The sequence below is a fragment of the Athene noctua genome, chromosome 8, assembly GCF_965140245.1.
Source record: "Athene noctua chromosome 8, bAthNoc1.hap1.1, whole genome shotgun sequence".
Classification (NCBI taxonomy): Eukaryota; Metazoa; Chordata; class Aves; order Strigiformes; family Strigidae; genus Athene; species Athene noctua.
Window position 1 is genome coordinate 11,785,979 of NC_134044.1, and position 24,284 is coordinate 11,810,262.

Here is a 24,284-nt window from a genome sequence, read left to right on the forward strand (position 1 = left end):
CTGGGTGGTTACAGGCTTGACTTCTAATTGTTAAATTTAATAGGAAGTTAGTAATGCTGATGTGTTCTGACTATTTCCTGAGTGCTTGCCAGCGTTCTTGGGTGAAAATGAAGAAGCAAGAGTGCCTGTCGTGACTTGGCAAATATTCTGATAGTTTCAGGTAGGGTCATGTTATGGGAGAATGAAGCAGTGTGCTGTAGGTCATTTAAAATTAAACCTTTACCAGTAGGCAATGTGGCTGATATTAATGTTACCGTAATGTGTGTGGTGTTTCCTGTTGTCTTGTGCAAAGACTTATGATATCAAAGGTGTATCTCAGTAACCCGGAATTGAAAGGGGCAAGAAGGGTAATGCAGCTCTCTGTTACTTCAGAACTGCCCAATGTCTCTAGACCAGTTTGCACCTGTACTTACAGGTGTGATGTGAAGGATCTCTGGCTGACAAAAATGGAGAAAAACTAGTGTAATGAAATGTTTACAAATACTGCTACATAGTTAAAAACAAATTTGACTTGCTGTGTAACCATCACAAAGTAAAAAAAAATTTTCAGACTGTGATTAGGTTTTGGCTTAATCTTTCAATTTGGGTTATTTTCTGTTGCCTTCTCCTTTATGATTTTTCTCTTCTACTATGCTAATGATTCAGTGACTCAAATGTCTGTAGTAGCTTTTGGCTTCAAGCTCTTGTCCTACTTTTATGTGAAATTGTGAGTTGAGGTTTCACAGACTAAGCATTGGACTGGGAGGCCATCTGGGCTCTCTTTTTGGGTCTTCTTAGATTCACTGAGTGAGTAAAATTGCTTTTAAAGCTAAGTTATGCAGGTTTCCTGCTCAAATGTAAAATACTTTCACATGTAGTCTGATTCACAGCACTGCGGAGAAGTGTGCTGACCTGGCACCTCAAGAGAACTTCAGTAGTACTCCGGGTCACATCATATGAATGCGTTGATGTTAGGCTCTCTGCACCTTGGTTTGCCCATATATAGATTTAACAAATTATAGATACACCTTAGAAGTGCATTATGTAGATGTATCATCCTGAAACCATTCTGCATCTCTGATAGCAACTCGATCCCTTTCTCTAATTCCACTTTGGTCCCTGCAACCAAAATAGCATACATGTGTGCTCTAACTCTACTGTCTGGTGCCTTTTTAATCTTACAAAAACATTTGACTTCTACATACCTTACACTCTCCAAGCTACTACTTTAGTCACTGGGTGGTTGGAGTGGGATGTGGCTTTCAACGTTACCCTGAAGTGCTGGCAAACGATTCACTTGACCTTGAAAAGGATTGCTTTGGGAGACTCATGAAGTGTACTTTAGCGAGGGCTGTCATGGTGGAAATCATGTTTGCTGTATTGTTTCTGTTCTTTAGACCTCTGAATCCTTTCAGTATATACCTCTGTGAATATACAAGTTTGGCTTTGTGGGAAAGAAGCCTTTAGTTTGTATCATGTAACTTCTCCAGGCCAGAACATATATTTTACAAGACGTGGATGAGGATTTCCATATAAGCGTACAATGGGTACTTGCACTTTTGATGTATGCTTTTTGTATCTCTTGAGATTCAGATTCTTTTCTGAAGAGGTGTGGATAATAATACTCATACCCACTCATGTTTTAAAAGTGGCATTTTGTGAGAATTTATTTTTCAGCTCCTCCTGTGTGATAATCCTGGGAGCATTTCCTGGGTAGTTAGTGAAAGGATGTGAAGTATATCCTGCTTGGTTATATTTTCCAGTTTGCTGCACTTTACCATCTAATTTTCAGCCAAAGCTGGGAGGAGGGCACAGTATCCATCAGCCAGACCTGTCTTCACTCAAAATTGTTTTAATTAGTTTGAAAGTCCAGCTGTCTAATTTAACTGTCTGTCCTGTTAAGTGCTGTACAGCTGTAAGTTGCTTTCTGAGGGTCTGTTCCTCCCGATGACTGGCTTTAGAGGGGGTTTGAAAAATTGAAGTAGCGGCGTTATGAGTTTGCTCATACTTAGCAAAGGCTTAGGAATAGCTCTGTCTTAAATTAAAATTCTTAAATTGGCTAGTATGATGTACTTTCCTTCTTGGATGAATTTGTTTTTTTTTTTTTTATTAAGTAGCTCCCATGGGCTCTTTAATCCAACTGGGTTTTTTCCCCCGACATTCTGAAAGTCAGAGTGCAGGATTCATGGTGACATTCCTGTGCTTGTCTGTCATGCAGCTCTGCATGGAACTGGACAAGAAAAACAGTAAAATTGGCCTTTCCAGAAAAATAGAGTAACTGTAGGTGACCATTTTTATCATAGACCACAATAAAGTGTTTAATTTAGTTGAAGACGCTATGAAAATCTTCAGTGTTATGACAAAAGTGAGGTATAGTTTTTCAGCTTCTAATGATCCCAACATTAAAAGCACCCTAAACAAAACCAAACTAAAAATGTTTTTAAATATTATTTTTTCAATAGGTAATTCTCCCGTGTTTGAATTAATGTAGCTAGATGAAGAGCAGAATTTATTAGGTGGGTGGTAGAGTAAACAGGGTGGAAAGCACCTTTCCCTGAAGCCTTCTGGCAGTGTAAGGTCGTGAGTGGGCCAGCGGTGAGGCAGATGTGTGTGCTGCTCCCATGGGTGGCCTCTGATGGCCAGGGCACCTCCTGCGGCTCACAGCGTTTGTCTTATTTTGTAAATTATAGTCCATCTTTTTCAAGTACTATTCCAGCTCCCACTTGAACCTATGTACAAGTTTTGCATTCTCTCATTTGATAATGTGTCACCTCTTTTTGTTTGCTTCGAATCTGGCTCATTTAACTTTCTTTTGTCAGGACATAGTTTGTATTGGGAAAGATAATGAGCAGCCGCCTCCTCCATGCCCTCATGATGTTAACAACCTGCATCATGCTCATATATACAGAGGTTGAACTACATATAATTTACTCTGAGATTTTTACCTAGAATTGTATGTAGTATGAAGTTTTCACTTATGTGTATTTAACATTAACTTAAATTTTTTTCAGTCTCTCTTAATGGTGGACAAGTCCTGTTCTGATTTACTCGAGTGTTGGTTTCCTTTTCTGTTTAGCAATAGAAATACCTTTACACCTAGGCAGTAAATATCTGTGCAAACTTAAACAAGCAGAAGCAGCTCCTGAACTTCTATGTCCCCATGCCACTCACTACCTTTGCAGGTACTGAAAGCAGCTAGAGTGAACATGAATAGAGATTTGGTATGTTGGGAGTTATTCTGGGGTTAATTCTCAGCAATGAACATACAGTTTGTTTTACTGTGGTCTAAGAATGTTATGATTAGCCTTGTATCACTTGAATCAATTGTGGAACCTGAGTAAAGCTGTAGTTTTGGTACCGAGGTAAGACGTTGCTCTGACTTGTTTTGGTCAGGGCCATGGGTCAGATTTTTCACTCAGAAACAGAGCTTTGAGCAACTACAGGGATGGCAGGCAAATATTATTTAATAGGTCAAAAAACCAATATCATGTTCATGAACTTTTTAGGAAGGCAAAGAGGACACACATTATAACATAAATTTATTTCTGAATAAATTGCAACATTCAGAACTACTGTACAGAAAAACCGCATTACACTGTTACAACTCTGTCATGATATTTGTGCTTTGTAGGATAAGTAAACATTTATTCTATCACAGCAAAAAATTGTATACTGACAACTAACTATTTGGTTTAAAAATAAATACACTTTCCCATTTATTAACTTAAAGCACTTTAAGTGTATAATACTTGGTGCTTTTTATTAACTTTCAGCCTCAGAAATGCTGAGCATTCAGAGTTGCCACTCAAGTTAGTGAGAGTTACGGATGTTCAGCAATTCTTAGGAGCAGGCCCAGCAACTGCACAGTTATGTTCAGTGAATGCAATAAATTAACCTTTATTCTGACAGTAAAGCAACCTTCACTGTTCTGTACATACTGCAGAGTAAATGTAGAATTACTCATGTTGTTTATGTTCCATGTTAGATTTTGATTCACTAAGTTTGTATTTTGTAACAAATGAGTGATGCAATCATGCAAGTTTAGGAATGGTTTTAAAGATAAAATTGAGATTATGGCTCTTTTAATTATTTAAAACTACTTCAAAATTTTCAAAAATATTTAGTGCAAAAGGATAGGTTTTCTTCTAAGAAATATTACAGAAGCATATACTGTTATATGGAAAATAAAACATCTCTTAAATATTTTATTGGGAAAAGCAGGCAGGTTTTGTATTAGGCTATTTGGGGCAGGGAGAAACGAAAGATAAGTATTTTCAAAAAAACCAAATGGCCGAAGAGCTGTGATGTGATAAATTTTATATTTACCTTTAAATTCCAAACCAATCTCTTTGGCAGAGTCAAGAGAATGTATCATTAAGTGCATGATACTAACAGATCATCTCAACAAGACAGTAACAGAGTATATTTTATCAAACAGTTATATAAACGTTATAGTAATGTAAACTATCACATATAGTCCAAACACTTATATCCAAAATGAACAGGTATGTCTGCTGAAATTTTAACAATCATTTTGCTTTTTTGTAAGTTACAAAAATTAACATTAAGATTTTTGAGATGGTACTATTTTCAGATAAGCGTTTCTTCATCTTACTAACAATTTATTTGATTAAACTAAAATAGTATTTTTTTTTTCACTGATTTGAACTGATATGTAGCATGTTACATAGTGCTTTAAATAGAAGCACTTTACGTAACGATTGTACTATCATTACTCCCTCTTACCAGGTAGGGACACTGAGGCACAGAGGTGAAATGAGTTGTCCAAGGTCATGTGGCAGGTCTGTGGTGGGACAGGTCTTAGAAACCTGCTGCCCTGACTTGCAGGGATGTGTTCAGGGATATACTAGTTGTAGCTGTACTGAACTGCACTGCCTCCAAGTGAAAAGGAATGAGTTTTTTAAGGGTAGTAATTGAGAGTCTGGATTTCATTTCCTTGAGAAGACAGGAATCAGGAATAGCTATGGAAGAGAAATAATCACATGGAAAGAAACTGAGTTTTCAGCAGCTTTTTATTGTGTTGTCTAACTGCAAAGGTGTTAAGTGTCCAAAAGTTTTACCCCTTAGCAGACTACGGGGATTTTTTTTAAAAAAAAAGGTAGGGACACAGGTGTCTCTAGGCATTCTGGAACACACTCTGGTTAAACTGTATAAATACTGGCATTTTAAAACTGAATGTTAATGTACTATCCCATTTTAGCTGACTGATTTAATCAAATTGATGAAAATGGAACATATTAGATACTTAATTAAGCCTTCGCTTGGTAGTCCATTAATTCAGAAGGCTAAAAATCCATCCCCTCCTAACACAGTACATCCTATAGCACAATATGTCAAGAGTCCTTCACGATACAGAAAGATACAATACACCTTGGTTTCACTTTGCTCCTTGTTCAGTTGTGGAAGGACATGTGGTGTTTCTGTATTTGTATATCTTTGCTCATTTTATTCAGTGATGTTTGGAAATTGGAGCATTACACAAACCACTGCTTATTTAATCTGGAATAAAACAAAAATGCTGAACTGGTGAACTTCCTTAACCCAATTCAAGAAGCCAATCAAACAGGCTTGGTGTCATTTCTCTGCGTTCCTCACTGAGCTTGCAGTACTGCACCACGGCATGAAAGATATCGCCCACTTTCCAGGACTTCCTTTGAACTAATTGCACAACATCTAAAAACTAAACAAAAAAGCAAAACAAAACACGCTTAGGACTTGGTTAATGCTTTGTTAAATGAATACACACAAATTTCTGTAACCATCCTTTGCAAATGCACTGATCTAGGAGGGAGTGGACACAATTCACCACACAGTAACATAAAGGTTCTTTCTATTCATAAAACTTCATTTCTGAAGTTCCATAGCTCCCCACAGACTGGTTGGATCTCACAACATTTTCTAAATTAGCTGCTCTCATCAATTATTTCTTATTTACTGCAATGAAAGTAAGAATAGTGAAAGTAAGCCCAATAAAGGATCACGACTTTCCTTTCAAAATGATGGAAGTGTGACTATCCATTTTAAAGAAAAAAAAAAAAATCCCTCTTCGTTACCATTACCTATATGTTAATTTATATCTAATTTTCTGTATTTCTACATAAACGTCCCATAGTATTTTTAAATATTTACGTAGTACTGGTGAGGGAATTCTGGGTAAACTTTTATCACATGAAGATGTTTGCCACAGTTGTGTATGAATCGCAGAGTATCTGTATTTGATTTATTTTTTAACTTCCAGATAAACCAGAGGTTAAATATATGTTCTTAAGCAGCTGTAAAAAGTCCTGAATTTGTCCACTTTGTACTTAATAATGGCCTTCAGTGTCATACATCTGGTCCCATTTTTTTCTGAAGCACATAAATGAAAATCAAAGTGCTTCATTTCTTTGAATTTCACAATCAATATCTAATTAGCTTGCTCCTTCTATATTTCCAGTTTTAAACCACACAAGAAAATATTGTGTGTCTCTAGTTAGTGTAGCTGTTTGCTATTTACATACTGAAGCCTAAACTTTTAATATGTATTTTAATGATATTTAATAGGCACGCGATTTCCAAGAGCACTGTTGTAGGCAGGATGTGCTTCATTATTCTCTAGTGTATTTTTGCAATTGAATTAACTGTTTGCCAAAGCACATGGGTAAAGCTGACAGCTGTTTCTTTAATTAGATGCAATTTGGACTGTTGCTTCTGAATGCATTTTAAATTATGTTTATGATTCCCAAATGCATGTACTCAAGAAAATCAAACAATATCTCTGCTACTCAAAATGATCTTCCCATAAAAGAGCAAAATACTGATTTATAATACTTTTTTCATTAATTGATTTGAACACTGTGACACTTTTTGTGAGCCTTAAGGCTTGAGACAATCTTGCTGACCTTGGAAATGGGGCTGGTTTGATCATTCCTGAAATGCTGTGGGTGGCATTTGGTGGTATCTACAGTGGTGCACTAACTAATTCGGGAATAGAAACAGTCTGTACTTGTTGCCATTTTGGACTTCAGTGTTGCTCTTGGTGCTCTGGCTTGGACTAATACCTCCAAAGGTTTCTCAGTTCTGGTAGTATGTGTCTGCCCCTCTCTGGAAATAGACTTCTGCTTTCAAAATGGTGGTTGGCAGAGGCTAAGCTACACCTGAGCAGGAGCAAAAGAGTAGTGACACACATAGCACTTTTCTATTGCTAAGCTAGGGGAGGTGGTGCTTTATAATTTCCATACAATGATGCAAAGTATTTCAATCAGTCATCTAATTTTCCAAGTAACAGATGTTTGATTGCAAATATGGCTCCAGTGGAAATGCTGGTTGGTCACTGCCTCGGCAAAAACTGTCTCTCGGCGTAGTAATCATATAAGGATATGCTTACACAGCTCGGTCCATCCTGCCTAACCTCGGAACTTTCCATCGGCTTGGGGGCAGAAGCCTTGCAGTCTTATGTCCGACAGTGAACCTGAGCTAATATAGGTTTTCTTTATTTTGCAGTTAGTCTTTTCTATATGTTTGAGCAGTGGGCCCATTGTTTGGTGAGCAGCAATCCTTTCCTGCCAGCATAAAGTGACTATAAAGCCAATGCATTTGGCCACAGTAGATCTGACATGAATGTAGGAGGAACTGTAAGGCCCTGGCATAATCCTGCTGCATCCCTAGCCATAGCAATTTATGAAGAGCCAGGCACAAGTTCAGACCTGCCTGAGGCTGCCCTAATCAGTGTTGCAGGCAAGGTAGAACTTGCATAAGGACTGAGGAATTTCAAAGCTGGAAATCTCAAGTCCAATTTATGTCTCACATTGTAGTCAGCTCATACTGTCACCAAGCAGCAGAACTTTGTATGTGTGATGTACACACACAACTGATTTTTATTTTTTGTTGCATGCTTAAACTCCATGTAAACCATCTTCAACCTTTCAAATGCAGACACATAAAGGACTCTGTGTTAATTCTGCCTTGGGCGTTGATACTTAATGCATCACTGGTATGAAAAAGTGAACAAATTCATCAAAGCGTGTTATAGAGGCTTTGGAGAAGGTCTCATGGCAATACTGTTCCTTGTGCCATAGACAATCTACTAATTATTTCACATACCTTAAATTCTGTTAATTTAATCTTTCCCTCTCTTTCTAGAATAAGCAGTAGCATTGCCATCTTGCTGTAATGAAGATGTTTTTGCATATGCGTTTAAGCTCAGGACCTTCAATAAATAGTAACTGCTACTGTGATTAAAGTGAACTAACAGTATTGCCAGTTCTGTAAATACTACCTTTTCAATTCTGTTTTCCTGAGATTTCTTAAAATAGATGGTTGGAATTCCAAGTTCAGAAGCAGCTATCCACTGCAGGGTGGCTCGCAGCTCCACATCAGGGCACTCTGGTTCCAGATCAAAGTTTATTACCAGTAGGTCCTTTTGACAATTAGCTGTTCCCACTGAAAGCCCAGAAGTACTTTCTGGAAAAATAATTGCAGCAGTTACCGTGCAATTACTTGTGTTAACTTCAAATTGTATACTTTAACTGATATGGTTCAACTTACCTTCTGTATTTTCTGTCTGTTCTTTAAGGAAAACCTTTTCTTCTACTAATTCACTTAGAAACAAACAACAATAAAGCTTATTAGTGATATTTAGGAACAGTCTACAACACTGCTTCATGATGGATAAACTTCTCCCTCAATGCAAGACCTAGAAAACTGCAAGAAAAAAGTTACGTAGGATGAAATAATAAAATGCTGAATATATTTCATTTATTTAATCTGTAAATCAGGAAAAGCTGTGAGAATTGCAGCATTATTCCTGTAATGGGATGAAGTACTTGTACTGGTTGCGCTGTGTGTTACATTTCACCAACATCTGTGTATCTTTACATTTTACATCATGACAAGCAAATGACATTATGGTAAGACACAGCAAGTCTCTTAACCTGGGCAGAAACACCGAACTTCCAATGCCTTAATTTTGCAGTATTATACTCCCTGGCTGAATCTTTTCCAGTCTTGCTTTCTAGTTTTATCTTTCATAGTTAACTACAGTCATAACTACCAATGACTTCAACGACTGCTGGTTTTAAATATATTAGTTGTTTGGACAAACAAATTCTGTTTGCGCCTTGCAAAAATTTCCAAAGATCTTAATTTCTTATGTATCATGTCTTTCTTAAACTACAAGAAACAAACTCCAGGCATGTGGTCAGTGCTTCAGGTTCTACTTCTGAACAGTGTCCATGTGCATGGGCATGTACATCTGCAGGAGACTGCAAATTCCCTGTTGATGTCACAGCTATTCCATTTGTTTCATTGCTTCTGTCCCATTCTGACCTCAGTCAGGGGGAATTCTGCAAGTGTAAGATTTTGTTTCTAGCATGGGAGGATGCTACTCTTTACCACCCTAATTTACAAGATTTCAGAATTTCCCCTAAGACTTCAAAGAATCAAGGTTATATATACTCACGTAGTGGTTACTGCAAGATGTGAAAGCCTAAAATAGCAGCATGCAACATATGGTTTGTCATGACTTAGAATCATGCTTAATAACTTCCTTTCCATCAGATTTTTTTCTAATTTTCTTCTGAACAGCAGGTGTATTCTGTGCAGTGACAGAGATTTGTGGAAACACAAACTTGTCATGCTTATTGGCTAACAATTGAGAATAGCCCCTGAAAGCTAGCAAGGGGAATCAGAAATTTCTCCCTTTGGTCCTCAGATATATAAGGGAGAGGGGTCATCTTTAGGAGTGGGGATAGAAGATATCCTGCCTACTGTGAAGATTAGAATGTTTTAACAATGTGAGTCTCCAAATTGGCAGCTGAGAGAGAATGCATGTAACTCTACATAAATATGAATGCCTAGCTTTTGAGAGGCTTTCTTTTTTAATATAAGAAATCAGGACTTGTAGTATAGTCTAGTAACGAGCTGTGAAGGTTTTCTGCTGTCACCAACTTCACAAAGTTCCCATGTTCAATGTGTGATGCACACAATCTGCAGTGGCCATGCCCTGACTGCATTGTGACATTCACCAGCTGGCAGGTTATACCAGGTTTCAGGGTACCGGAATCTTTAGGCAGGTACTTGCACATCTCCTGATAATTTAACTGCATGCTCAGTAGAAACATGTCCTGAAACATATGGTTTATTCATATAAACTATCATTTTTTTTCCTTTGACTTTAATTGATCCTTATTTGCTTGACCTTACTTGCTATTATAGTAGAGTTTTGATAATATTTGAAGTTGTCTAGAGAGGAAAGTTCTCACAATGGAAAACCAATACTGCAGAAAACTATCTTTTAGGAAGAGCAGTTGGTGGATCCATATTCTCCTGAGAGATGCTTTCCTGTAATCTTTCATTATCTAGTGCTATCACTCTGCACAGACACCTTCATGTGCTTTTTTCTGAAACTAATGGCAGTCTCAGCAGCAGGTGCAAAGCAGAGCTTGGCACATTTTAGATGGTGTAAACGATTTGCAGTTAAAATTAGACTAAACATGAAGTCTCACTTCAGTGACTACTTACTTAATCATAGGAGAAGATGGCACGTTCTCCTGATAAATTTCCAGGTCCATAATGCCAAGACTGCTAGTTGTACTGCTGTTGCCATTGCTGACAAAGCAAAAGTTTAAATATTAGTGCCAAGCTGCACTGAACATGTCTCCATACATCTTTTTAAAATTTATTTATGTACAAAGTGAGGAGGCTGCCCCCTGTTATGCAGAGTTCCACAAAATCAGTTGTGCTCAGCAAGTGGTTCCCAGAATGAAGCACACTAATCTGCTCAAAATAATGAGGATTTTAGTAAAATAATTCTAAATAGAACATGTATCACATGATGATCTAAACTGGAGGGAAGAAAAAAACGTGAACTATCTTCTTGCAAATGGCTTATGTAATGAATATTTCGCCTCAAACAAAAAAACAGTCCGAGTCCTTCAAAAAGGAGGATTATCAGGTACAGAGATGTCCTGGAAAAAACCTGCAGAGATTCAGATACCTCTGAACATGGTGAGTTATAGCAAGGCATCTGGTTGCCCATCATATTACTTACCTGTTGGGTGACTCCATGCCTATAAGGAGCAGCAGTTTCAGTGTATTACATCATACCCCAAAGAATATCAGGGATCTAAAGGAAGCCACAGGTACAGTGATAGCCCCTTATGTTTCTAACTATTCTGAAAGACTGAGATTTCAATTACAGACAGTGCTCCTTGGGACCAGTAATTTGTAGAAGTATTCTCTTTGGCTTCTTCATAAGAATGAAGTATTACATCTGAGAATATTTGGAAAAATTAGTACCAGTTCACTTTATGACATAATTTAAAATTTGACAGCGAATGTTTACGCAGATACTGTAATAGTCTCATGAACAGGTTGTGATTTTACTGGCTGCAAGTCAATTAGCACAAACAACTTCTGTGTGGCGAGTCAACTTGCACCACTTAATTTTTACTGGAAAAGCAACTAACAGTATTTTTCCTTATGTTAGAAGGGTTGATTAGACAGTTCCTTTCCCCATCAGGTTTTTCTGAGTCAGTGTCAGCATGCCATGCACTCAGACTTTCTGTAGCAATTTGTGTTTCAATGCAGAGCCAAAAGGCACAATGCATTAGCTCTCTCAAAACAAGGACTTTGTTGAAGGTTGATACTATAATAATGGAATGAATGTTTACCCACACTGACAGACAAGTTTTGTTCAGTATTTTTTCAGCTAGCCAACAGTGCTCTCTGACAGAGACACTTTCTCTTCCCTGCTTTATTGCCATGCTGTCTTCTTCCTTGTTGTCTTAATCTCCAAGAGAAAGATGCAGAAACCTGACAATATTTTAAAACCTAATCTAAGAGCATTAGATTAGTGAAGAAAAATCTTGCTCAATTTGAAGTTTTGAAGGGCCTGAAGTCAAACTAATGTCACTTTATATAAACTCTAAGGACTAGATAACATTTTTAAACACATGTGCTGTCTTGAATAGGAACAAAAAGCATCACATTGCACTGGGAGCTCTGGAATTTACCCCTACTCAGGGGGAACTCCATCACCCTCTTTAGCCTGCTCCTCTGTGCCAGTCTAAGCAGATTAGGGCTCCATCTCTGTTCTTAGTGCACAAGAGAATATTATATACCTGGTGGGAATAGCAGTCTCATCAATCTCAGCTAAGGACATGCTAAAATAAACATTATGCAAATAGCAGCAAATAAATCAAAGGAAAGACTGTAGCAATTAGCTTGTCCAATGGCCCTTTCACTGTAGCACTGAGGCATTTGAGTGGTGCCAAGAAGTTTTTTCTTTATCTGAATCTAGCTGCTCACCAATAATAAAAACACCTGGCTGAGACCCAGAATGTGGCTAACCCTTTTTCCTTTTTTAAAAATAAAATGATGAACTCTGGCATTAGGCTTTCTTTACAGTGTTTTGAATAAGTCTTGAGCTGTTGACCCTCATTCCTGATGCATGGTGGTCAAATCATTGGCCTGGCTGATTAGACCATATTGTGTACTGGCAACAGACAATACAGGTACCTCAGGGATCGCTCGCTGAGTTGTAAGTAGCTACTCGTGTCGTCAGGATTGTCCTCATCGTTAGCTAGCTGGGACCAGCTGCCAGTGCTTTCTTCACTGCTGCTGAGATGGTTTGGAAATTCTTCAGCTGTTTTTGTCTCTCCTATGATTTCAGCATCTGGTCTGCTCTGAGGACTGTTGCTGGTAGGGTGATAAGGAACGCACATTGATCTTGTAATATCAATGCCACCACTCTTCAGGCAGTGCTGCTCATAAAAGTCAACCAAGCTGCAATGGTCTGAGATGATCTTAAATTATCTACTTATGTCTGCTATAAACAAACACAAACCAAAGCAAGCCTTATACTAAAACATACATAGAAAAGGTTTAACGTGTACAAAAAGAACTGCTCGCTGCACAGGCCTATTGCTTAGTGCACTTCAATCAGCGATTGAAATATGTGGTATATGTTAGTGCAGAATGATAGCATTTCTCAGAAATATATATTGGCATTAAATCCCCATCCTACTAATTATAAGTTTCTGACCAGGGTATTCTACACTGTTAGTTTTGTAGATCTAAAAGAGGTCTAGGAGTAAAAGTAGGAAAGTATTATGGGCTGTGAATCACTAATGACTTCTGTGTTTCTTAGGATCTTTGCTACTTAGGTTGGGGAAGGACAAAGTATTCTTCTTCTAGCTAGGTGTGCAGCAGTCAGAAACCAGACTGAACATATAGCCCAGACTGAGTTTAGAAAACACAAGGGTTAAGGGAAAAATGCTTTATGATTCTGTACACTTGACATATGTTGCACACATATGCACATATTTGTCACACACCTATGTACATGCACACACACTCCCACAAATGCACACACAAACAAAAAGTAAAAACCTTATTTATGGTAGCTTTTCAGAGCCAAACTGGACTTTGCAAGACTTACTGTGAGACTTTTGATATGCAGGCAGAAAAGTATATAATAATCACATCTCCCCTCTTTTTTTTTCATAAGAAAGAATTAGTTATATTACTGCAGCACCAGAATAACAATTAAAGAAAACTGTAGTTTTGTTGTTTATGGGATTGTCTGTATTTGCAACGTTGTGATTAAAACAATGTAAAGTGTATTGGCAACCCTCCGCAGGGATCCCTATAGAGAAGTTCTCACCTTCAGACTTTTATCTGTAGTCATGGCTGAGGTGCCCTGTCTTCAGTTAGAGCAAGAGATCACATCAAAAATTCTATTGCTCCCAAGTAATTAACTTGATTAAGAATATACTGGGACAGTATCACTGTGGATATCTCATTTTGCCATGCTGTCACTGTCAGGACAACTGAGAAGTTGCTGCATTAATGCTGGATGCTAGAGAGAGGCAGCCTCCTGTACCTGGGAGAAAGGGACTTGTTTGCCTGAAGGCCTCTGCTCTACCAGGAGTCAACATTTATCAGATAACTACACCTGTTATCCTGACCCTCAGGTACAAAACTCATCATCTGTAGTAACCTTGAAGGCACTGAGCATCCAGGTTATTCAGATTTTTAATACAGGACAGGTAGCACCTAATACTTGGTCCAAAACATGAGAGATCTTTGTGGGCATTGTTACTTGGCATCTGGGGTTTTGTTTGATTCATTATGCAATTACATCTCAGACTAGCAATGCTTTGAACTGACAGTTCTCTGCTTCTGAACAGTTGGTTGGAACTGTTTCTGTGTAACTGTGAAAGGATTGGGTATGTTGCACTGCTTATGTACAAGAAATAACTCTCTTTCCTTGCTGAAGACCTCTTCCCCAGGCCTGCATAGCACTTATTTACCTTTTTTTCTTTTAAACTGATTTTTCTAATTATCTGCTTGATATTTTGCCTGGAGTCTTATCTGCCTATACTTGCTAGTGTAGATAATCTCATGTGGTAGCAGTGGATCAAAGCAATTGATGCTGATGCTCTTATATCTACATTATATATATTTTTAGGTTTTTACATCAGCCTTGACTTTATCCGGACAGCTATACCACAAGTGGTTCAAATTCATGTGAAGAACCACTGGAGGCTTTGCCTTCCCACTTGGTGGACGAGCACATCTTGTACACATGTGTGCAGCTTCTCGTTGAGATTCCTTTAAAAGAAATCTGCATTTCATACTGCAGACAGAGCCAGTGCATGGAAATGGAGACAAGTTGATTCAGAACTGCACTGCATCACTGAACCAGAATGCTCATGTAGGTGTAGCCTCTGGTGGCTAATTCTGCCACCCTATCAATCCCATAGCCATTTTGGGAACTCTGCAAAGGCAGAGGAAAAGTTGGCATTAAAGGGCTCATAAAATTATTTCTGCACAGTTTCAAACAGTCAAGATTCCATACAGGTGGTTTTCTAAATGTATCTCATTAAAAGCAGGTTGCATTTGAAGGAAGAGGAAGGTTAGTGAGGGATAGTCAGTATGAAAGAATCATGACATTATGATAATTATCTACCTAATTGCTGCCATACTGTTTTGCCAATTATCAGGCCTAGCATAAAGGACACAGCCAGCATAAAGATGAACCAATAACCAAATTGTATTTGGTACAAAAGGGTCAGTACATGGGTGAGTGCTGGGGGTACAAACAAGTCAGGTTATACATAATTGACATCAATCCCACTGACCCCAACGACGACACCCCACGACCAACAATGGGTGGAATAAATGGTGAAATGCAGTCTCCCATAGAAGGGACGGGAGACAACCGAGTCAACAAGACAAACACGTAAGACCAAGGAAGCCACACACTGAATCTCTACACAGCCCGCGTTTACAAAAGCCAGACCTGACTGGAGCCCAGTCCCAGGGAGGCGGGAGGTCCTTCCCCAACAGGGAACTCTGCACAGGGCATCCCCCTCACAGACAGACACTGCCCCTGCCTGCAAGTGGTCCCAGCTTTTATCCCTCAGTGGACACCTGACCTTGGGTTACTGAATGCAGACACCTGGGGTCATTTACCCAATGGCTCTCCCTGCCAGGCCGGCCCCACCCTGGAGGGAAGCCTGAAGGCAAACTCACCCCCCCTTTGGGAAGGGCTGTGGGAATCACCCATATGTCAACCTTAATTTGGGGCTTGGGGTTGAAACCCCAGCATTTCACATACCTAGGAAAGTACATGCTTTCTCACTTCAAGCAGAGCCAAAACAGAAAACTGCCTAGAAAAAAATGAGCTACAAAAGGGTTTCTAACACTAGCACCTGCACTCTTTCTAGCACTCTGAGATAATGGGGTGCTGCAATGTTCCAAGTGATCAGCAGTTTAGATACCATTAAGGTAATGGATACAATGAAGAAGTATAGTTAAAAATAGACAATGTCTTGAGAGTAAGCCTTGCTCTTAACCTCATAGCATCCATAGCAATCCTCTACATTTGCACTATAGTGTCATGCTGGGCTTACACTTTGCCCTAACTAAAGCAAGTTGCAGATTTCTCAATAAAAGGAGTACAGCTGTAAGGATAGGGTAGTAGCTGTGGTATAAACTCCATGAAATGGAATTAAATTGAATTCTATTGTATGAAATTTTATTCTTTACCTAAATTGTACTGGAGAATTCTTGAACTCAAGGAGGTGAGGAGTGCTTTTAATTACTATAATTTCCTCTACTAAAGAATTTTTGTTACTTGTAGCTTCAGACTTCACCCAAGCCCAACTTCAAGTTCTCAGAAGTCTGGTCTTATTTTGGGGTACACAAATCATTAGTTATACAAACAAGTATAGCAGAGAACTACAGGTCAAATTCTGCTGTCTTCTGTTTTATACTAACACTGATCTTTATTTATTTCTTTATTTGAGATATCAGCGAGAGTTAAATGAAAGTTCAAACTTTGTCCATCTTTCCTGGCCTGACTATAGAGACTAAATATCTGTAGAGAGAAAACTTACTTGTCTGTGAAGTATTAGATTTGAATCTCAGAGCCATGGTATTGTTATATTCCATTTAATTTTGTTCCAGACATTGGCACTGTCATATATGATTGGGTGATTTAAATGCCATCAGAAACCTGTAGTGAGAACTGAACCTGTTTATTTCTTCGGAAGTTTTTAATTTCTTCTTATCTTTTTCCTTTAACATCATAATTTTTACTGGGAAATTAAAAGAAACAGCAAAGCAATGTGCTGATTTGCTGTTTTGTCACTCACCTACTTAGTAGGGAACTGGAAACTGTGTGTTTCACATCAAAAGCCTCTGGAGGATTTTCTTTGCTTTGATGCTCATTTCCAGATGGGCCACATGAAGTTGAGGACTCTGAGTCTTTATCTGGCTCATCTCGTTGATCAGTTTCTATCTGAATTAAAGGCACTTCCCTGTGCTGGCCTCCAGGGAGGCATCCAGGACTCTTCATATGCTCATTTTTCTCATCCAAATTTACTCCATCCCTTTTGGGTTTTGACTGAATCCGAGTTGGGCTTTGAGGATGTTTGCTTTCCAGCACATGTTCTCGACTTGTGTAATCAAAGGAATCCTGCTGGACAACAATAACATTTTTGCCACTTTCAACAATATTTGCAGCCAGTCTGTTTGCATATTGTTCCACATGTGGTGGGGAATCACTGTGGAACTGGTCTGTGTCTGCAGCCTCTGCCTCATCTGCTATGATTTTGTTCTTGCGCATTAGAGATTCAATGGAACTTGCCCATGTCTCATGAATCAACATATCTGTTATCTGGTCAGTCTTGCATCTTTGGTACAGGCATGAATCAGACTTGCAAAGACCTGAAGAAGCCACGGTACTGACTGGGTGTACACTTAAGGAATCTTGGTGATGGTGGGCAAATCCATCTAAAGAATTTGCCTTAACAGGGACATTGACTGTTAGCCTAGAGCCTGATGATCTGCTGTCAGGCACTGACGACTGCCTAAAGCAAAAAGGTGATCGTAGAGAGGGTGGTAGCAAACTGCCACACCAGTCCTTTGAATTCCGAGGAGAAGATATGTTATCTTTATTTTCCTTTTCTATTTCTCTTAGCATATACCTATAAAATTCTTCTGTTATGCTTTCTGTGCTGGACTGTTTGGATGGGCAACTTGGTCGTACATTGAGATGACCATTTTTCTTGGCTACCTGCTGCAAAGCAGAAGTTAAGATGTTATTTGCATTTTTTCCTGCATAGTAGTCCAGTAATAGATCAAAACCTCTTCCTTCATTTTCCATCTGGTTCACCATAAATCTTGAAAATTCATCTGTAATGCTTTCACAACTAGATTGCTTTGAGACAGAACTTGTCTGACTCACAGGCTGACCGAAGGTGTTCATTAGGCCTAGGGTATTGAAAGAGGTTTTGGAATCTGAGTCCTCCTCTGGTATGCTCTCACAGCTTGAGGCCTTGGCTCGGGTCCACCGCTCACAGTGCAGCCTGTTCCTGGTGTGGTTTGGACCTTGCCAGATGCTATCCACCATGGAAAGTTCGGTGAGGTTCATGATCTTGGCAGCCACTTCATTTGCAAAGATATTGACTGAATCTGGTGTGTCCTCAAGGTTTATAGATTCATCTACTACCCGATTCATCAATCTTTCCTTTAGCTCGGGATGCTCATCTGTTTTTCTTTTGATCTCACTAAGTCTAGGTGCCCTGTGCTTCCGAACAACTGAGCCATTAGCGTGGGTTTCCTTTTTCCGTTTCATGGTTCTGCATGATAAACTCTGGGTCACCAGATGTTCATTGCCTCTCTTCCATGCACAGAACCAGGGTTGCTTTCCATTTGAATTTTCAAGACAAATGGCAGCTATTTCTGTTGCCATAGAGACAACTGTTTCTGCCAGTTCTTCTGCAAAATCTGTTATACAATATTTGTCCCTTGAATGTGTCACCTGTAGCACAGGCTGAGAAGGAAGCAAGACACGATTTCCTAATAAAGACAAGCTAATCTGAACATCATTATTTAGCACAGTATCACACTTATGCTTGGCCTGATTTTCTCCATTCATGGTGGCACTGGAAGACAGCTGTTCTTGAACACCATGCCTGCATTCATTGTTTGCAAAGGTATTTTCTCTGTCTGAAAATGATCTGTAGTCTTTCTTCTTCTGATGATTGTCACTCTGATTTGGGGATTTGTAACAGTCTCGTGCTGTTCTTTTCAGGTATCTTTTTTTGGGAGATGTTTTTGCAACGAGTGCATTATGCCCTATAGCTCTACTTGTTGGTTCTGAATTCACTGTGGCACTTTCCTTGCTATTGACATCTTTCATATTACTTTTCCTAGTATTTGTGACATTTCCAAGATCTTTGCTAGCACTAGTGCTGTAGGATGTACCAAATGGTTTAACATCAGAGTGATCAAGGGAGCTGTGTGAAGTTTCATGTGCTGTTGCCTGTGTTGACCATCCTTCTGCTCTTGTTACTTTCTCTGCTTTTGTACCCTCAGAAAAGAGAGGAGAACATTCTTCAACTTGTCTTATGTCATTCATCTTCTTGCAAGTGAAATATATTACATTAAAAAGCAACTTGTTTGCAGTGTCCATGAAAATGTCTTGTGTACTTGAGCCATTTTCTGAACAGGGATGTAGCTGTCTCTTCTTCCTAACCTCTTCAATAGAATGCCGTAGAATAATATTGGATAAGTTTTGTGCAAGTTCATCCCTGATTACTTCATCGGTGTGTGGAATCCGTGGCCTTGCTGCTGTTTCAACAATTTTTCCATTTATGGATTCCATAAAATGCCCTACATTTTTGTATGTGTTGGGTTTTGTCAAAATTATTGACGTCTCTTTAAGAAGTGCCTCTGCAATGCTATCATTTAGCTTTTCCATGCTGCTTCCTATAGCTATGCTACAGTGAAGAGTAATGGCTGCAGAAGTCTGAGCAGCAGACAGAAGTCCACTCGAGGTTGCGGGGTACTTCTCTTCCTTCGTTTCCCCTAGACCACAGACAGCTACAGCACTTGCTACTTGAGTCATGCCACACAGTGCAGATGGAAATGAATATTCTGTTCCAGTACAGTTGTCAAGTAGCTGTGAAGATGCTGCGTGTATCTCGTCATTATCAACCATTCCACTTTTAGAGTCTGTGGCTTCTTGATCCCATTTGAATTTTTCTGCAGCCTGGGGACTGGAAATGGTTCCAATAACAGTGGCTGCACAAGCCAGAGCTACTTCCAGTGCACTCTGGCCATGTCTGTTTGAATGTTCTTCCTCAAAGTAATCCAAAACTTCCGCAGAACTTTCTGACTCAGTCCAATGGCACAGGCTGGGGAAGGCAGACCCTGGCCAGTCAGATGTATTCTCAGAACTGTCTGGACTCTGCACTACGACGATCTTTGGAAGTTCACTCCACGATCGGGAATTAGATAAGTCTTCTGACTTACAGGAGCTTCCTACAGAGATGCTGACTGCAGCCTCCTCACTAAAACTGGCTTGAGACTGTGACAGTCTAATGAATGCATCTTGCAGAACAGATTCTGCTAGATTTGTGGCATACTGACCTGTAGTCGCCTGCTCGTTTTGCAAGGGAGGATCAGTTTTCCCAAAACCTGCACAATCCTCTCCATCTGTCTTACTGCTGTGTTTTGCTGTTGGGTCATACAGAGACCCCACCTCCTCTTTAGCCATTTTGGTTAAAGATACGTCATCTAATACATGTGCTGAGGAGGAATTTTCAACCTCACCCGTCAAATTAGTAGTACTAAAAGATGAAGTAGCTCTTTCATCTAATTCCTTCTGCTGCAGTATTTCCTGGTTTGACTTATCTTCAGGTTCTAAGATGCTGTCTTCAGCCACAGCATTCACAGAGATTCTAGTAGCTGCATTATCTTTGTTAATGAGGTTCCCTTCAAGAATGAATGGCAACCTGGCTTTTCTGTAGTGGAGATTTTCAAATCCCTTTCCTTTATTTTTTTTGACATCTGAAGATGCTTCTGAAACACTTAATTTTTCATGACCTATTAAAAGAAAAATAAGAAATTAGTTTTTGTGGAAGTTACCCTGTAACTTTAAAAAGAAAATGGCTGCACAACTGTGTAACACATTACTGGTATGTAAAAACTACTGCACATCCGTGTATCCTTGTCTTTGAACAATTTAAAAATATAAGTGGCTATGCATTTTCTAAATTACAAATAGGTATGTGCATGAATTAACATCAAATGCACTTTCTGTGAGCATTGCCATGGCTGTTTTGCAGTAGGAACAATAGCAGAATTAACGCTTAGTCTGGCTGCTTTTACCAGTTTTATATTCATCAGCCTCGTTGTCATCCTCGAGGTGCTCAGATGCTGTGAGGAAATCTTCTTCTATTGAGGACACTGAGCAGTTTGTGTCATCCTCAGGTTTTAAGACATGAGCTTCTATCTGCAGCTGTCTCTCCTGAACGAGCTCAAGCCCAATCAGAAATTTGTTTATTTCAAAAATGATGCAGCTTGCGCTGTTTTTCCTGTCCCCTCTCGCACACTGAACCAAGCAGACATCTGCCAGCCAAGGACACTAGAGGGGAAAAGAATCTCAAATAGTTATTCAATTAAAAAATAAAACTTATTTTTAAGCTTCCCTCTCTGTAAATAATCTCAGGAATGTTCTGTTGCAAACATGCAATACAACTTGTCATTTAGATGTTTGTAACACAATGTACAGTTACGTGTATGCCCAGTAAGACTGCTTGGACCGACAGCTTTTGTTATACAAGCATTTTAGTAGAGAATTCAGCTGCATAACAGGGGCATTTTTTATTTTGTTGAAAGTATCAAGTCATTAATTTTCAATCAAATTCTTGTTTTAATGGCAGAGCCTTACTTGCTTTTAGCCGTGTCAGAGTTAGCCATCTGGCACAGTCTTATTAATGGCCTCACACCACCCAGTATTACCTGTCTCTTGAGGGAATTGTCTGTGGGAATGAACTCCTTTTCTAGATAGCTTCAGTTGCAACGCTTGTTTGAAGACAGCCCATAAATACTGGCTGATGAGATTGTTAAGAACAGGTCACCTTTAGATATTCTTACAGACTGTTTTAGGAGTGTTTTATTTTGTTTCTTTGCTCTTCTTCCTCTCATTCCTTATTTGCCCAAAGCCTCATTATTTCAGACCAGTATAACCTTCCACTGGAAATGGGGCTCCATTGTGCACTGTGCTGAGCTTTTATATAAAGTTGTCTTACCCAGAGAAGCTGTACAATTAAGTTGAAAGTTGGACAGAAACTGAGAGAAAGAAACTCTTGTTATCCTCATTTTATTGATATTAAAACTGTTGGATATTTATACAACCACAGAGCTAAGTTGTTATCTCTGCATGGAACTATGTTTGTGGTATGGATGTGCTCTGAAGCAAAGCCAAGCTTTTTACAGCTTGTGATCTTGTGCTTTAACTCCAGGCCCCCAGGAAAGAGTCCTCTTGAGTGGAACCAACTCTGGATTGAGGTGGTAGATTTTAAGCTGTGCAAAAGATGCCCTGGACCCCTTGTGCATTTGCACGATATCTAGCATAATGTAACCCCATCCTAGACCTTTTGAATGTGAATGCAAAGCAAAAATCTAGTAATAAAGGGAGTGGGATGAGTATTATGTTAGAATAATATGTTTTATTAGTCTGCTCTTTCTTTCCACCTAAAAAATGTGTCTGAACAGAAAACCAGATAAAATAGTGTGTTAAAAGTAAACCAGAAGAGATTTTTTTGAACTAGCTGCTAAGAAATTGTTGCTCAATCAGACTTGAGCAGACACTGCATTGTGAAAAATGTTACACAGCCTTAGATCAAGCAGTCCCCTGCTGTTTCTTCAGTCCACGGTTTGCAGGGTTGTACTTGTGAAAAGGCTGAGGGGAGAGCAGGGTAAAAATCCTTGTATGAAAACTATGAGTCTCCTCACAGATTAAATTCTCTAGAAAGCCAAACAAATGTAAGGATGAACATAGTATGTGCTTATCTGGCCAACAAATCTCACCCAGGCTTAATGCAAAGCTTTTATTCATCTTACAAGACAGAAATTCAGGTTAGTTCTCATTTGTTTCTTGCCTGCACTCTCTCCAAGGCGGCCAGCAGTCTTAATGGCCACAGTCTCTCGGAGATGGGGATGACTTGGGTGCTTGAGTCATCTTGTTCAGGCCTCAAAACACCCCTGTATGTATTGCAGCAGCTTCCCCACCTCCAGGGAAGTGGGGTTTGGAGCTCCGCTGCTCCCACCACAGGCTTGTAATCTTTTTTTTTTTTAAATCTTCTAAATTCATCCACTAGTCACAAGTGGCAAGAAAACTCAAAACCAGGCAATTTCCCTCTTTAAAGACGAGCTTATTGGTATAGCACAACATTCAGTAATCTTTGCAATATTGCTGTTACAGGGCCTGCTTCATGAAGACTTTTATACACAATTTCAGTGAAAAAAATTTTTCTGCTATTTTTTTTCTGCAACAGATAAAACCGGAGATACCTGTTCATGTTTTAAGTTTGCTGAGACAGCTTTGTACTCCAGGGTAACTGTGCAGTTTTAATGAAATTGTTCCTAATTCATGCTTGTCCAAATGAGATCGGAATCATGATGAAAAGTAATTAAGTATTTTTCATTTTTTTTCTTTAGGCAAACATGAACAGGCATAAAGAATGACAAAATTGAAAGGAAGAAAAAGCTTTTTATTACAATGAATTAAGCTTCTGGAAGTTGTGTATTAAAATGTCTTTAAGCAAATGTTATTATTTGTTTCCTTTCTCTGTGTGGTGCCAGTAAGAGGAATTCTTGGCCTCCTGATCAGAGATAGGGAACATTTCATTGGCAATAATGGGAGTGAAGGAGTTAGCATGAGAACTTTGCCTTTAGGTCCTTTAAATGTTAAGTTTTAATTAATGCATTAATTACTTTCTAAGTTGACAGAAGCTAAATGAGGTATCAGTTCTGGTATGGTTAATGTAGCTTGGTATTTTCCATTGTCACACTCAGGCTTACAGTAATCGCTGGGATCTTCAAGTCCTATCGTCAGCTCTTTTCCTGAGGTGCATGCGTGGGAGGAGATGGATGGGGAATGAAAGTGGGAAGTAGCAAGAACTTCACTTGAAAGGAGCTGTGCCCCGATCTAGCTATGTGCACAGGAAGAGTGTTACATATTCCCCTTCCCCACTTTGTGTTGCCCTTCTGACTCCTGCTGCTCCTGAAATCTGGGTTTATGAATCATCTCTGCCACCAATGCCTGCGTTCCCTGAAGGATCAACTGCTAATAGGGCTTAAAGCGTTATCAGCTGCAGTCCAGACATCCATAGGATCTAGAGGGAATAGCAGGATCTCTCTCCTATCTTTGTGTCACCCCCCCACCATACACACTTAACAGACTTCTGTCAGATTTATTTCTTATGTTTGCAAATTCCCACCCATCTCTTAAACTGGTGCGAGGTCTTTGCTTTCAGCTTCCTTTTTTTCATTTTCCAAATTCTGTCCTTCACAGGTGTGATGTGATCTTAAAGATAAGTTCGAATCCTACCTGGGGAACTTCATATTCAGCCTGAAGGTTTCCTGATGCTAATCCACTCAGTAGGACTATTTCATTTTCCTTTGGTGGCTGTACATTCATCGAACTGATGAGTTTGGGGAGATTTGGAGAGACGCTGATCAACCTCTGTAGTATGAAAGATAGATTTGCTCTCAGGTAACAAAGTCTGAGTTGCACAGTTATATTCATAAATATCAAAATACGATTTATAGGCATCCCTTTAGAGAGCTTACTTGAACCTACTACTTTGAGTCCATTAAAAATAGAACTGGCAGCATTAAAATGCACATTCTTTCTTTTGAGCCACCAGGAAAGACAACAGTAACAGCACAAACTTTTGCACAACTGTCCAGCAGGACAATCTGTTATCCCTTACATTGTC

The 24,284-nt window shown here is 39.2% G+C and overlaps 1 protein-coding gene across 7 annotated transcripts in view; it reads right to left on the bottom strand.

Annotated features, from left to right (window-relative positions):
• Positions 1–4,633: 4,633 nt before the first annotated feature.
• Positions 4,634–24,284, bottom strand: part of SPHKAP (SPHK1 interactor, AKAP domain containing) — a 73,661-nt gene continuing 54,010 nt past the window's right edge. For 6 of the 7 annotated variants that reach the window (XM_074911859.1, XM_074911857.1, XM_074911856.1 and 3 more), the window contains 8 exons: positions 23,894–24,028; positions 20,668–20,923; positions 16,644–20,382; positions 12,499–12,678; positions 10,501–10,587; positions 8,527–8,579; positions 8,258–8,442; positions 4,634–5,680 (listed from right to left, as the gene is read on the bottom strand). In XM_074911859.1, coding sequence (XP_074767960.1) covers positions 5,537–5,680; positions 8,258–8,442; positions 8,527–8,579; positions 10,501–10,587; positions 12,499–12,678; positions 16,644–20,382; positions 20,668–20,923; positions 23,894–24,028 — 4,779 coding nt within the window. In that variant the 3' untranslated portion in view covers positions 4,634–5,536. The remainder of the gene's footprint in view (positions 5,681–8,257; positions 8,443–8,526; positions 8,580–10,500; positions 10,588–12,498; positions 12,679–16,643; positions 20,383–20,667; positions 20,924–23,893; positions 24,029–24,284) is intronic. The other variant, XM_074911864.1, reaches the window with a different exon arrangement.